At 33.5% G+C, this 16507-nt stretch overlaps 1 protein-coding gene across 24 annotated transcripts in view; it reads left to right on the top strand.

Annotated features, from left to right (window-relative positions):
* Nucleotides 1-16507, top strand: part of NRXN1 (neurexin 1) — a 1120881-nt gene that overhangs the window by 104388 nt on the left and 999986 nt on the right. For 14 of the 24 annotated variants that reach the window (XM_053200575.1, XM_053200581.1, XM_053200577.1 and 11 more), the window contains exons 3-4: nucleotides 1104-1121; nucleotides 4383-4412. The exons of 5 other annotated variants lie outside the window; for them this stretch is intronic. In XM_053200575.1, the coding sequence (XP_053056550.1) occupies nucleotides 1104-1121; nucleotides 4383-4412 (48 nt within the window). Of the gene's footprint in view, nucleotides 1-1103; nucleotides 1122-4382; nucleotides 4413-5186; nucleotides 10933-16507 lie in introns of those variants that run through there. 5 more of the 24 variants (XM_053200578.1, XM_053200587.1, XM_053200589.1 and 2 more) reach the window with 4 other exon arrangements.

The following is a 16507-nucleotide window of genomic DNA, read 5'->3' as shown; positions in this document are numbered from 1 at the left end:
CTATTCCTGAAAGACAGATTTCTCTTCCATTTCTTACTGTATGCTGAGCCCTGTGTATCATTTTTGAGCCCTGTGTACTTGAATTTTTTAGTAGTTACTGGAAATAGTTCAAATCCCATACACTTGCATTGATTATGTGTAGGAAATACATGCAAAATCTGCTTGTGTACACATATATGAGCATGTGTATCTATCTGTATATACATATATATATATAAATACACACATATGGAAATACATGTAAATATATGAGGATATGTAAATATGTCAATTATATGGAAATATAAAAGAAGGTTTAGCAAATATTGTCATTATAATAACAATTTTCATACTTAAACCCTAAACAGAAGTACAAACTGAATAAACCATGATAAATTTTCCCTAATGGACAGCCCCCAAATGGATAAAACAACATCACTTCTCTTGCAGTGATTACTTCTTCTAGTTAATGGATTTAAAAGATAACTTTTTAACAAATTCAGTAATCTACCATTATTTGTAACGAACTATTAGCACACTGTAAATAAACCAAATTATAAATTTTAGTTACATAGGTTTATTTGTGTTTATGGAAAAAAAGTATTAGAAATACTTAAAGGTAATGATGGTACATGGATGTAGAACTGGGGTGTCTTTAAGTGAAATTTCATGGCTCTTGGCAGTGGGCTTTATTTTATCCAAGTCCAGATCAGATTTAGGAATATAATCTTTTGGAATTGTAAAAAAATAACAATAATAACAATAATAATAATAATAATAATAATAATAATAATAATAAGGCTTTAAAAATAATTGCCTAGAACAACCACATCAGTGACATGTAAGAATGTTTGCTTAGCACAGGACAGTGAAGGACTTTTTAAAATTCCTTGCTCAGGACATGACAGTTTACCGAAATTTTGTCTCACATTCTTAAAATGCTGCCAATAGGAGGGAACCTGCTTCCCATGATTTTGTTTTCCCCTTTGAACGGTAGCGATGGAGCACTTGCATGATGTGTTTGATGCCTTGCATGAGGAAGACATGCAAAGGCAAAGGTCCAGTCTGCATGCTGCTTAATGAATGTTTTTCCTTTTCTCTCCCTCCTTGTCATGTGCTTTCAGAAGACAACAATGTGGAAGGTGGGTGCTTTCTACTTTATTTTCCAACACTCATTTGCCTTTTATTTCATAGTATTAATAGAGTACATCTCGAATTTAGACGGTAAGTTGAACTTATTTCTGAGCATTTGTTGATTTCTGGATTGTGTATCACTTTTCATATAGAACACACACCCTCAGCCCTGTCAGTCCCTAAGTATATGAAACTCCTTCAGCCTTAACTCCATCCCTTGATGGATTCCAGCATGCCATATAAACCTTAGAATGCTTATTGCAGTGTTCTGTATGGAAAAAATGATACAATCCTGCTTCTTTTGTTTTAAATGAGAAAGTATTTCTTTGCAGTTTCAGAGTTCAGTGCATGATCTGGTCTCCATTTTTTTTTCTTGATCAAAATGATTTATTTTCTTTTGGAAATGTTTAGCATTTCATCACCCCAAGCTCATTGGTTTAATTTCAAATGATTTGATTTATATAAAAACAGAGAATAAAGCATTGACTCTAAGTAAGAGGCATAAACTTAGATTAAAAAAATAAACCACTGGCCATTGGAAATGAAAGTATACAACACTCCAACGTGATTACTGGTAAGTATGTTTGTGATATTCTGTGTTTGTTAAATAAAAGTACCATAGTCATTAAAGATTTTTTTTTGAAATTATCTCTATCAAGGAACTTTGAGAAAGTTATACTTTTTTCCTGTCGAATCCAACAAACTAAAACATATTTCAACATTCTGTTCTTTAAAGAACTTAAATGTATGTCAGTGTACTGCCTAAGAAATCTCTCAAGGATAAGAGTGCTAACTAGGTAATTGTGTAAGGGATGGTGATGTTCTGTCAACTTACATAATCACAGCATAACAGTTCTTGCAGACACATTGAACTAGCGTATATATTTCAGAAGTGTTTAACGTATTTCATTTTGCTGCGATATTCTGAAATAGAGCCATTCTGTAAGAATAATGAACATTTTTACAGAATGACAGATTTCTTAGAAAAAGACTTCCCATCTGAGGTTACAGATAAATAGCTGTTAAAGTCACGAAGATTTGATGTCTCAACGATTCATGGTGATGCTAAGTTGGTCAGGAGCAGGTTTCAGCATATTATTTGTGAAACTTTTCTGAACAATATAATTGTTTAGTTGCTGAACATTTCTATTCCATTATTTGAATAAAATAGAGAAAAACTTCAAAAGTAATCATCAGTGAGTGTTTTTCCAAGTGTTGGCTCTCTGTATGGCTTCTGTTTTTCTATACTATAATTTTAAAAGCATGTGAATATGCCTTGATAAGGAGAATATTACCCTGAAGGTCTGACATCTTTCAAAATCAGTGTCATTTATATGATGCATGTTAATTGAGATTGATTTTTTAAGTATCTTTTCAACTTTTTTTTGCATTTCCTTAACATTCTATAAAATAGTCCATGTTTCTGTTCCTTCTTTTTAAATCCACTTGCATTCCAGGGGCTTTAAAATCAGCCTAATAAGCTTGAATGCCTGTTTCCTCACACATGCATCCCATGAAAAATTTTGACAAGATTTGCAGAGTATAGCCTATAAACTATTCAATCATAATTGTAACATTCCTATTTATAACATGACTTTGGCACTCTAGTGGGGATCCCTTAGAGGTAAGAAAGTCTAGCATGAGGAATGTGGATGTTTTTGAGGCTTACTAACTTCCATCCTTACTGAGGAGATACTAAAAACCACCATTAGAAGCGTCTTATATATTTTCTAAAGTTAGATCTTATAGAGAGGTAAATCCCTGATTTCCTCTACAAAAAATTATTAACTCTTTTTAGAAAATACATGTACTAGTTTTAAAAGTGAAATTACATGAAAAATTATATAACCTACACATCATCACCAACAGATCATAAACTTTTTAATCTCCCTGTGTGATGTTTTTGTTAAAATCACTTTGAAAATACAAAAAGAGGCTATACTACAGAAGCATTAAACTTCTATGTTAAATTGTCTTTGTATTTTGACTATATGTTGATTTGTAAATGTACTGCCCCACAGGAATGTTTAAATACTCCTAAAATTTTAAGGAAATAATGCACATTATTTCAGTATTGGTGCAAGTAATGTATAATGTAGCTCAATAAAGTCTCAAATATATTTTAAATAATACTAGGAAATATAAATTTTATTGAAATTGCTGTATGTACTACTATATTGCTGTAACATTTTCCCATGTTCTTGAAATAGACATGGATTGAGGAGAAGCTTTGTTGCTGATATGGAATGAAGAACTAGGAATTAATGCTTCTCAGTAAAAAATACCTTCTTGGATAGTGAAAGAGTTTTTGTTGTTGTTGTTGTTTTTTGTTTGTTTGTTTGTTTTAAGAACATTAGCAGTATTTAGTAGAGGAGTGAACTTCAATCTGAAGTCAGTTGTCAAGTAACAGATAATAAGTATTTAAATAAAGGGAATTCAGTATTATTTTAGAAAACTTCCCTGATGAAATTAATATTTGTATAAAAACATAAAACTTAATATGTATTATATATGTATATGTGTGTGTGTATATATATATATATATATATATATATATATATATATATATATATATCAACTTATGGTTCACTATTTAGGTAATTTTTAGGTGAAAGACTAAATAATTTTGTCCTCCATGGGAAATTTCTTGAGCCTATTTAAAGCTGATCCGTTGTTTCCTAAAAACATTCTGTAGTAAATTCTGACTTTACAGCTGCATGTTTAATAATCTATTTTTGTATTTGAACAAGCTTAGTCAATTGCTACATGTGTCAGACAAGGAGACATTTCTGCATTATCATTTCAGTGTGACTAAGGACTTTTTTAATTTAATTATAAAACTTCTCATTTTTTGATGAGGGGAAAAAGATCAGACCCAGCCCATGTTTCAGATATTCCTTTGGGTTTTAAAAAATATAATTTTATTATAAGCCCTGTGGTGGCAGTATCATCAAAGGGCATGAAGGACAGATGCAATATTTAAGGGATGATTGGTTGGATTTTAAGTCATGCTCTTCATTGTTCCAACTGATACATTGAAGAAATACACAGGGCAGCATATGCCAGTGTTTAAATTACAGTACTATTAACTCTTTGCCCCAAAGCATTCCAACCAGGGGTTGAAAGAATGCTTTTTGATTTGCCTCTGTGATACAGACATGTCTCATAGGAAACAAGATGTCTGTCACTGAACATTTTTGTCACCGTGACAACCCTGACTTCCCATGCTCCCTTGTTTATTGCTGACTGTGCTCTTGTTTCCCTTCAAGGTCTGGCGCACCTGATGATGGGCGACCAAGGTATGGGCTCTGTTCCTTTTCCACTCTGCTTTCAGTGTTTTCTTGTTCTGTAGCTGCTTTAAACCATCACTGCAAAGGATGGGCAAATGCTTGCAAATTATCTGGCTGCAAATTAAATACATAACTTTTGTTCACATTTTTTCATGTTTTTTCCCCTTTATTTGTTAGTTTGATTTTGGTTTGCTCCTTTGACTTTTATTTTCCTTCATTCTTTGCACTATAATATCTGCAAATAAATGAGACATAAGAATTTGTGCTTGAGACTTTGCATACATTTGTAAGCATATGCAGTTAAGGGTAGCTATAGTTAAGAAAAACCGAGAACCATCAGAAGTTAATATCTGAAATAGTATATTCAGTTTAATCTACTGTACCAGAAAGAGTCCATTTTTCACCCATGCATGGCAGTTTGGGAGCATCCAGACATCTTTGGCTTCTGGCTTTTAGAATGCTGAGTATAGTGTTTCACAGAATCAATACTTTTTCTACCTATAGTATAGTCATTGTGTATCTTCTTTTTTGTGTAATCTTTTAAAAGTGAGCATGGACTTTTCAGTTTCCTTGCATGTATTTCCTTTTAAAAAGGGCAGATTTCTTAACAAATATTGATTATATCTCCATGTATTTTCAGACCCTTTTTTATGCTTTCTTGTCTTGTTTAATTTTCAAAGAGTACTACATTTACATATATTCATAATTCTTACTGTTGTTTCTCTCTCTATTCTCTTTGATTGGAAACCCTTTCTTCTTGGAACCATTTCATCAAATCCATAGGTAAAAGTAAAGGTATTACATTATTTTATTTCTTCTTAATATCATCTATATGAATTATAGTGTATGTAAGTTATGCAAATGTATTTAGATCTTTTTGTATTAGTAGTGGGCACTGGGAGGTAGGTATGAGTGTTAATATTTTGTGAATTTAAGGTAAGAAAATTCCATCAAAATGTTGCCCTTTTTTTTTTTTGCTCTTTAGAGTGTTTTATAATGTCAGCTGCCTATATAATTAGTATATTTAGAAATTAACTTCAGATTTCAGTGTAATTTTTTGCAGTATCACTTAATGGTAGTTAAATGGTGAGTGTAGTTACCATAAATATGTCATCTTCAAACATTGAGCTCAGGAGCACACCTGCCCCAGCCATTTTGCATTGGGATGTAAGTGTAAGCATGTGCAGCATTGAAGTGTAGTGCTGTGCGATCATCACCTCTTTGCCTGCTAGATGTCATATATACACATTAATTCCATAAGAACCTGGAAAGGTAGTACCGTGAAAAAGCCAAGGAAACAAGACAAGCCTGTTCTTTCTTTTGCACATACTAACTTTGTTTTAAGAACGTTACCATGCAGGTATACATTTCTGCATCACTTGGTAAGTCAGGCATGTGTGCTCCTTGACAGCACTGATGCCAGATTGAAAAGCATGCTTACTTTGCCATTTGGAACCATCGACCGTGTGTTTAGTGTTGCCATTAAATATAAGTAGGTGATCTGTAGCTGTGGTAAATATGTATCATAGCCTTTAAGCTAATCATTTGAACTATGTGTTAGTGAATGTGCCCTTGGTCTGTAGTTTTTTTGTTTTTTGTCGGTTTTGTTTTTTGTTATTTTAAGTGCAGGGATTTGTCTTATCCTTAAATTCTCTGAGTTTTCTTGTGCTCTGAATGTTAATCTGGTGAATTGGGACGGAAGCTCGCAGTTTTTCACCCTTACGTTGTGTCATCTAGCAGGGAAACTTTTCTGCTTGAAAAGCACCTGAACATGAGCCAGGCAATAAGTAAGAAATAATAGCAAAGTTTTAAATGTATAAATTAAAGCTTTCAAAACAAATGTTGCTTGGGTATTTTGAGCCAATAAAGAGATCATATGCTATTGTAGTTGGTGTTTTGGTCAACCATTTCCAATAATATAATTTAATCTTATTTTAAGCCTTCCAGCAAGTATACAAATGGCAGTATGTATCAATTGTTTTAGAAATGTTATGTACCATTTGGGACACTTTCTAAAGTTTTTTGGTCAAATTCCCATCTACTTCCCTTTCTTAGTGGGCATTCCACACCATGTTCCTTATCAGAGTACTCAGGATGGCGTAGAGGGAACTGTATTTATACTTTAATTTACTGACTGAGTGCAGTATATGCATATGTGTTTGTATCTATGAATGTATATACACATGTAATAAGTATTCTAAATATACATATATATAAACATGATGTTGTAAAAAATTAACTCAAAAATAATTTTATAATTCTATAACCATTTAACTCTACCTATAGAATAATTCATATTTATATTCAGCTGATATTTGTTTTGATGTCATCAATGTTAAGTGTCACTTCATTTAGTTTTAGTATGTCAGTCTCAAGTGTTTTCTGTTGACATATGGGTCAAATATATTTCTACTTCACTATTTTTCATCAAGTAGTATTCCTTAATCAGCACAAAACTACAGAGCACAGGAATTTGGTTTTTCATTTACATTTTTCTTCTGTTAATGGGACCAGGATGCTTTTTGATGTTAAATAGGGAAAGAAGATTTTCAGATGGATTTGAGTATTTTGCAAATCAGAGTGGTAACATTTACATGTTGGTTAATTAGATATATATAAATGAGAAAGATGATTTGTAAGTCCTTTAATTGCAAATCAATTCAACAAATCTGCCTTCTGAGCAAAAATACAATCTTGACTATGATGTGACATCCACATTCAAAGTGTGTCAATGTAGTAGGGAAATGAAGACCTGTGGACAAGTTAGTATAAATGACAGAATGCAAGTACCATGAGAGTGGAAAAAAATGTGGGCATTCAGAAAACATAAAGATAGCATGAATCAGGGGCTCTCTGACGTAGCTCTCCTTGTCCTGTGCCACATGTTGAAGGAGTCAAAAAATTTTAGAAGTTTTACATTGTAGGTTCCTATGTCAAGTTAAATCCTAGTTGTGCATGAAATAGTTGTTGAACCAGTCTAGTTCTGACTTGCATTGTAAATTAACACTTCCTAAATCTTTCCATACAACATAATTCTGAAGAATTTTTTGACACTGCTTTCCTCTTTACCAGTAGTGAACTTAAGGGACTCTGGAATGAAACATCTGTGCATCAAAGTCTTTCCTTTTTTTGAATCCAGAGGCAAAATTGGATTCAGGAACGTTATTATTATCATTTTTTTTTCTATTTGAGTTCTTAAATATTTTCTAAAATTTTAAATCCCCAATGATAGATGAAGGTCATTCCTTAAAAGAAAAAAGTAACTTATCTAAAGAGAACATTCTTCATCCTCCTCAGTCTTCTTCCTGGAGGTAAGCACTGATATCATTTTGTGATGTGTCCTTACATAGGTGGTGTGGATCTTTTCATACTCCTTAATTATTGATTTTTCAGAGTTTGGAAACTGCAAAATACCTTATAATTTGTACATGACAAGAACAACTAAGTCATGTTAAGGATACATGCTAAAGATCATTGCTGTATGCTGGTAGAATCATAATGGGAAGCATTTTCACTCTTCCCATATGCCATCTTGCCTCATAACTTCATTTGGTCATTCTGCTTCACACTTTAGAGTTAATTATTTGGATTTGTTTTCATGTTTTCTGAAGAAGGACATGTCACCTTTACCTGGATAGTTAGGAGTAAACTTTTTTTTCAATGAATCATAGCTTTCTTTGGGATACCTAGGGATAGGTATTATCCAGAACCAACCTTACTTCTGCTGTTCATTGCTAGATAGATTCAAGTGGTTTTTGTGAAATTGTGTTTGCTTTCTTTTTTAGGCTTGAAATTTGTCATTGGTATCATTAGGACCATTGACAATACTAACTTTATTCTCCATTGTATTTAGAATTCAGGTTTGTCTATTTACCTGGGAATTTAGTTATTTTTTTTGTTTTTGTTTTTGTTTTCCCATGGTTAACTGGTCACTTCATTTCAATAATTACTTTATTTACTTATATTTTACTCTAACAGTTGTCTGAGAGAAATGAATGACCATTTAAATCAGAAAATGCCAAAAATGTAAGTTACACTGCAAATCCAGCCATTATGACTGGTTAATAGCTCATAAGCATAAGTTAAAAATTCATTTTGGTACTTTGGATGCTTGTATTTTCCTTTATAACAATGATTTTAGTGGTAATATTTATATGGGTGATTATATATTTATATTTAATGTCAACTTTTCCTAGTAGAATGTAAGCTCCGTGAGGGCAGACACTTGTCTTTCTTTTTAAACATTGTATTTACAGAATACTTTCCTTGTTGTATCTTGAATTTACCATTTTTATGACTTAAGTGTGTGTATGTGAGGTGGGGGACTGGTGGGCACACATTGGAAGACGTAGGTGTGGAGGAGGACATGGAGGGTTTGGAGTGGACAAAGTAGAGGGTGGAAAAGGAAGAGGAAATGTATGAAAATAACTAAAAAAATTGTAGCAACAAATTACATGGAATGTTCTCTGTCTCTCAACTTTCTTTTGTTTCCTGTCATTCATATCCTTTTCTGTCGAGTAAGGCATCATTCCAATATCACTTTAATATGCCTTGGCATATGCACTGCAGTGGGTCTGTAAGAAAATTAAGTCCATGTATCTTTGTACTTAAGGGTTTTCAAGACTTTTAATGTAATTTGTGGTCACAGTGGTAAATGATCAGATTTTATTTTGTAGCTTTCACTATTCATACAATGACAGGCACAGAAATGTTCCTGAAATTTAAATCTGATGTTATGCTATCTGATGTGGTTCCCATGAGGTTTTTTGTTTGTTTTTTTGCTGTTGTTGTTGTTGTTTTCTATCTCACTGTATCAACTGTGATGTACCATAAGACCTGTTTAGATTGGGTTTGGATTGTAAGCTTTGAAAAGAACCAAAGTTTATGTCTTATCTTGTGATATGAGCATATTTGCTGTTCCTGCATTCATAAACTCTACAGCATATTTGCAAAGTGAATGTCCATTTGACCATTTCTAATGAACATGTATTGTTTGATTATCCAGGTTTCTCATGTTGCCAGAAGGCCAAGGTATTATAAATACAACTTTCAGGTATATAATTATTGTAAAAATGCCTAAACTTGATTGTATTAGTGACAGTGAAGATCTTAAAATAATTTATTAAAAAAATTCAAACAGATTTTTCTCAAAATGACTTGTATCAGTAACTAGTTATGCTTGATTCCACTACAATTAACAATAACAAAGATTATATATTTAAAATTTTATCTGTGATGTCACACCACAACTAGCATTATATTTACTCTTAAAATATATTTGATATTATTAATATTTAAAAGAAAAATCATTTCATATTTTTTATTCATTTCTCTTTGTTTCTATGATTTTTGTAACCATCTTTCAACCCTTGCATTGCTGTATAACCAATTTGTATATGAAGTACCCAGCTTCAAATAACTAACATCACGATGCATATTTGTTTTATAACTTTTAATATATTTCACTGTGGTTTTTGATGTGGAACTAATTTGATTTTGAAAATACCATCTTGCTCTTCTTCTGTATGCTTTTATATCATATTTCCTCATTTAGCTTTATAATATTAAGTATTCATTATTCAGAAGCATTTGTGAATGTTGACAGAATTTTACCACATTGAAATGCCTATGTTTGGTGCGTATGCAAACTAAGCAATAACTTATCTTGAATTATTTGTTATTACTTTTACTGTTGCAGTACCAGGGGATGCTCCTCATTCACAGTTACAGAACATGGAAAGACTAGAATTTCATTTTATAAATCAGACATTAATATCTTCGTCATCTTTATAAATATCTTCATCAATATGACATACATAAAAGGCTATGTAACTATTTAGAACATGGTATTTTTCAGTTCTTCTTTGGCCTACATGCCTATCACTTCTGGGTATAATCAAGATAAATTACTTGAAAAGTAAATATTTATGTATTATCTCTTGCTGTGAATCAATTTTGTCATTATAGTTATTACTAATAAAGGTCCCAGCTCCTTCCAATCTCTGCAGTCTGGCTCTGTGGTGACATATTTCCCATGTCTTCATATATTCTGTAAACAGTGGCAACACTGAATAACTAATAAACTACACAAGGATTTTATTCGACTTGTAGTAGATTAATTTATCCTCTGAGAAGAACACAGAAAGGACTCTCAACAGTCTAATATTTTTAAGAATGAGGTAGTGTAAATATAAATTTAGATGTGCTTTACTGAAATAGATCAAAAATAGCAAAAAAGTTTAAATCATGGCATACTGGACTTTAAAATGATGCTTCCTTTTCCAAAATAATGATTTTTATCTGTCCATTTTAAAATGTATTTTTCATTGATCTATATTTTGTTTAAAGACCAACATCAGGAGTGCCTGGGTGGCTCAGTCATTTGAGCGTCCATCTTCAGCTCAGGTCACGATCTCATGGTTCTTAAGTTCGAGCCCCACGTCGGGCTCTGTGATGGCTGCTTGGAGCCTGCTTTGGATTCTGTGTGTCTCTTTCTGCCTCTGCCCCACCCCCACTCACTCTCTCTGTCTCTCAAAAATGAATAAACATTAGAAAATATTTTTAAAAAGACATCAATACATTTAAGCTGGTAAAAGGGAATATCTTTTTCTTAATTATGTTGGCCAGTGGTTTTAAAGAAAATTGTAATTTCGCAGAACGCTTAGCTCATTTACTAAAGAAATCTGAATCTTTAAATAGAATCCTAGAATTTTGGAGCAGGGAAGGACATTGCAGATCATCTAAAAAAAAATGACACTCTTTTTTAAGGAATGCTAGGAGGTATTGCTTATTATGATAGACAACACACTGTACAGACTTTGAACTAAAATAACTGGTATAAGATGAGCACTGGGTGTTGTATGGACACCAATTTGACAATCAATTATATTTAATATAAAAAATAAAATAATTGGTATAAAATAACCAACCTCAAGGAAACTTTAAAAACTTTCCTTATACAGGAATAATCATGAAACAATGTTTCATATTCTTATTCTTACAAAATAAATTTAGAGGTAGTGTGAAGGAAACCAATCATACAGTATTATTTAGGATGCTATTGATTCTCATTTCAAGTGGTGTAAAATTTTACATTATAACAAGAGAGCAGTACAGTGTGTTGTAAGACTTCATGAAGTCATTAGACCAGGGTTGGGATCCTGTATTTGTCCTTGTGCCAGTTATATAGCCTTACATGTGTAAATCTTAAATGAAAATACTCCATTCTCAAGAATATGTTACATGACAAATTACGAAAGTCTTAGAAGATGGTTTTTATCAGTGGTGGCAATAAAATACAAGAAGATACTATATACGTTTAGATTAAATGAATTTTAAAACGATCTGTAATTGCCAAAAGTTTAAAAACAGTATCAGTGTCTTAATATCTTTTGTCCATGATATAACTACCTATAATTTATGATTGTGTGATTGTTTTAAGTTATAACTAATTGGACATCATTGTCCTGATGGCCCATACTACAGAGAATATTGGTACAGTAAAGCATTAAAGGTTGACTTTACTTAATCAAAATTATTTAGATATTTCTGTAACTCTTCACATTTTCATCTTTCTCTTTAATAGAATGATGAAGCTCAAATTGACTTGCCTCTCCTTTGAACAAACCTAGGAGTTCATTGGCAAAGTGCTGGTTTATTTTATTTTATTTTATTTTATTTTATTTTATTTTATTTTATTTAAAAGGTTTATTTATTTTTGAGGCGGGGCAGGGGTAATGAGGAGGGGGACAGAGAATCTATAGCACACTCTGTGGTGACAGTAGAGAGCCCAATGCAGGGCTCACACCCACTAACTGTGAGATCATGACCTGAACCAAAACCAAGAGTTGGATGCTTAACCAACTGAGCCACCCAGGAGCCCCAACAAAGTGCTGATTTTTAGATGCAAATTTACAGTCTGAAGGGAACAGAGAAGTAAACATTTTCTTGTGCACTGGAAGTACCTGAGAAAAAACTTTTTTTGTGTATCATTGTTTTGCCTTAGTAACAACTCCAAAAAGCGATACGTGAATTGAGCTTACACTAACCACTTAGTCAACTGAAAACCAGATTTTCAAGGAATAACTAATTAGACACTTCTCTTCTACCAGATTTTCAAGGAATAACTAATTAGGCACTTCTCTTCCTACATAGTATATTTGCTAGAAAATAACATATAATTACCTTGAAATACTTAAATAATTGGGTAGCATCCTCACATCCTTCAAGATTTTGTTCAAATGGCACCTTCTCAAGAGACTCACTCTGATTATTCTATTCAGTACTGTGATTGCCCTTCTCCTGAACCATCATACCCCAATCTGGTTTCTCCTCCATAAAAATTATTACCTTCTAGCATACTTTATTTTTTTTCATTTATTTTGTTTACTGTTTACTGTCTATTTTTCTCCCTCCAGAATACAAGAGGGCAGAGATTTCTAACCTGCCTTGGTGTATCTCAAGGGCCCCTAGAACAGGGGCTGTCACAAGTAGGTACTCAATAATACTTGTTTAATGACTCAACTGATGGGCTAAACAAGTTTGTAAAATTTTCATTTAGATTGTACCACAGATATTATTATTTTTATAATACACCCATTTTAACATTTATTTTTCCTTCATGCAGGGCAAACCAATTCAATAAAGCAGATTTTTTCCCCCTTGAACTGGAAGTATGGACTCAGCTTGACCCTTTTGATCTTCCTTGTTTCCTGCCCAATTTAGGTGATGTCAGAGGATTTGCAAAGGATTTGGAAACCACTCCAACAACCACTGATGATCTGGACTTTCCTTTAAAATTCCTGTAACAACCAGTCTTAAAGTAATGTTTCTTTAAGAAAAGGGTAGTAATTCATCTTTGTATATCTTTGTGTATATATAGGTAACAGGAAGAGGCTCCTGGAAATTTGGCTTCTAAATAGCATTATTCATTGTGACTGTCAGGAAGTGCTTTTCGGCAGTTTGTGAGAGGGAAAGTTCCAAAGAATGAGGTAGATCCACTTGTTCAGATAGCTTAACTTATGCTTCTAACATTAAAAGAAATATTCGTTCTTCTCAGGTCGTCAAATAGCTCTGTATACCCAAAAGACCTTTGACTTCCCCCAGCCGAGGAATAAGTGATCATATGTTCAACTAGATGATTTATTAAGTAGTTCAGGTCTTCAGCCAGTTGTCCTAAGCCAAGGAATTTGCACTGAAGAATTACAGTGGTTGGAAATCACTGAATTAAAAAGCAAAAACAAAACTGCAGTGCCTAAGGTCATATTTCCTTAAAATTAGTGTCTTATTGCTTGTCCTTTTGGGAGAGAGAGAGAGAGAGAGGGAGAGAGAGAGAACGGTTTCATTCAATTTCAGTCATATATTACTAAAAGCACCAATGAGATTCTTCTTTATGTGGGACTCTTATACATGGTATAAAGCTATAACTTTTCAGAATGGATCTTTTCAAGGTTTGTGACAGTAAGGAATGTAAACAAGGCAATAATAGTTGCCATTTTTCAAGACATTCAAATTGTATCTTATACAAAATGTGTATTCTACTAAGTGCACTTTTCCCTTTTCTGCTTGACTTTTTTGCCTATGAATTGCTGTGTGCCTATGACCACAGGATAGCTCACTCAGAATAGTAGCAGCTGAAGTAATCTCCAGTAATTGTTAGTCTTTACTTTCCACCAAGTAATGTGCAGGGATGCTGCCAGAGTCGTGAACCGAGAGCAGGGTTCCCTTTCATCTTAAATAACTTTTTTTATTACATAGCTCAGATATAGACCAGAAAATTTGACTACTAAGACAAATGGTAATTGAGGAAATTAAAACAACTCATATGTTATATGAAGTTTCTAAGCAATATTTTATTTTTTGGCCTGAATTACCTGGTCAACTGACCCAGTTCTCCATTTCATTTTCTAGATTTGGCAGTCTAAAGTCAGTAGACATTTGGAGAAAATTAAATTACTCCATTCAAGGAGACAATCAAATTTAGATTGGACTACACTACTGCCAGAGGGATGAAAATCCCTAAATTGGTCAGTTGTGATTTTCGTTCACAGGGAAATCCTCATTCACAAGCTAACCATAGAATTTTTGCAGATAGCTAGTGGCAACATTTGCCAGAAGTCTTCTGTTAAACTTAGGGAAAAGCTATTTTTGATGCTATGTCAACCTAAAAGAATTATGTGATGGCTTGTTATGACTGTCTTTGTAGTGATTATTTGTTGAGATAAAAGAATGCAGTTATCTGACTGACAGTCAGCAGGGCATCCATTTTGAATTGCTTCCCTAGGAGAGCAGTTGGATTTGCACTGACCTGTATGTACTTGCTGTGACCAGTGGTATTCTTTGTGAGAGGACTGAATGAAGTTAGGAGTCATTCATTGTGTTGGGAAGGGAGAGAAGCTGACTGATCCAAAAGAAAGCCAGAATTTGAACTGATGCATGTGAGGACAATTTGATTTGGCACTTGCCCTCTTATTGTTTATAAAAAGTAATGTCGTGACCTATTAGGGTAAGTCACTGTTGCTTTTTTCTTCAACTACTTCAAATATGTCATTCCCAATTTAAAAAAAAATGTCCTGTATAAAGGAGCACTGCGGTTTCAGCAAGGCTGGTAACGTAACTTACCTCCTTGTTAGAACATCTGAACAGTCTCTCAAACACCATCACAAACCTTGACCTCATTACCATTGTTCTGATGCCACAGTTTGCAAATTGACTTCCCTCCCCTCCTCTACCCACCACTCAACGGGGGGCACATTTTAAGCATTTTTAAAGTTTATTTATTTATTTAGAGACAGTATGAGTGGGGGAGGGGTAGAGAGAGAAGGAAAGATACAGAATCCCAAGCAGGCTTCATGCTGTCAGCACAGAGCCTAGTGTGGGGCTCAGAATCACGAACCAGGAGATTATGACCTGAACCAAAGTAGGATGCTTTAACTGACTGAGCCACCCAGATGCCCTGGGCACATTTTAAAAATACAGATCTTCAAGGAACTTAACAGGGAATTGTAATCAATAGGTCTAGGATATATAGAATTCCGTACTTTGAAAAGAGTCCTCAATGTCCCCAGAAGCTTCTACAGGTCAGCCATTTTGTGGAAGTATTAACAACTCAGTTAATTGGCTTTTGGGACATAAGAGTTGACAATCTGAACTTCATGGTGATGACGGTAATTTATTTTTTTCTTGCAAGAGGCAACTTTTTAATTCAATCCATATCACTTCTGCATTGACTTGTCTTGCTAATAAAAAAAAATCTTGCTTTAAGAGAACTTGGTCCATTATGAACAGATGAGGAAGTAATAGATAGTTTTTCAGTTAGGCCTTCCCTTTATCCTTGAAACTAAACATTTGGTTTTCACACTAGTAAAGGTGTCACTGGGTTCTCTCAAACCTCATGGGAAAGGTCATTAAAACTTTTGTTGTGTAGAATTCAGATAGGTGCTTAAAAAAATCAAATTGGATATGTGGCAACATTTAAATTTTGTATGTGGTGCCCACCCATGGGTAATTTGTAATATATTCTAGGATCTTTGTCCATATTAGGCCATGGTAAAGAGATCCAGACAAAGGGAAAACCAAACAGCAGATGCTGTGCTCACATCAGAAAGATGCCACAAATATATCTCTACACAATGAAAGGTTGATTTTGATACTTAAAAAAAAAATTGGAAATTATGGTGAAAGAGTCATTAAATAAATAAAATAAGAATAAGCCATTTCTACAAAGGTCAAGCTTTAAGGGGTGGAAATTTGGTCCCTGGAGTCTATTAAAAATAAAAATTGTTCTTATGAGATGTCTTAGAAATGACTGACACAGACATAAGACTTAGATGGATGTATATTATCAGTTTTTAAATATCTACAAAAGGAAGTGATAAAAAGAATGTTGTGAGTACCAAGAAAATCAGGGAGAGGAGTGCTGAAGGTAGGAAGCTCCAGGGGTGGCCCATGGGAGGGTTATCATGTGGTTGCAGTGACAGCACAATATTATTTCCCCAGATGGCAAAAATGTGGAAGAGTAATGGTAGCAGCCTGATAGGGCAACTTCGGGAACTAGAAAGCTATATAAATGAATGGGTACATCTATCTTGTGATTTCAGGGGATA

This window comes from Acinonyx jubatus, chromosome A3 (genome assembly GCF_027475565.1).
Source record: "Acinonyx jubatus isolate Ajub_Pintada_27869175 chromosome A3, VMU_Ajub_asm_v1.0, whole genome shotgun sequence".
In the NCBI taxonomy this organism is placed as follows: Eukaryota; Metazoa; Chordata; class Mammalia; order Carnivora; family Felidae; genus Acinonyx; species Acinonyx jubatus.
This window is presented reverse-complemented; position numbering and strand designations above follow the sequence as displayed.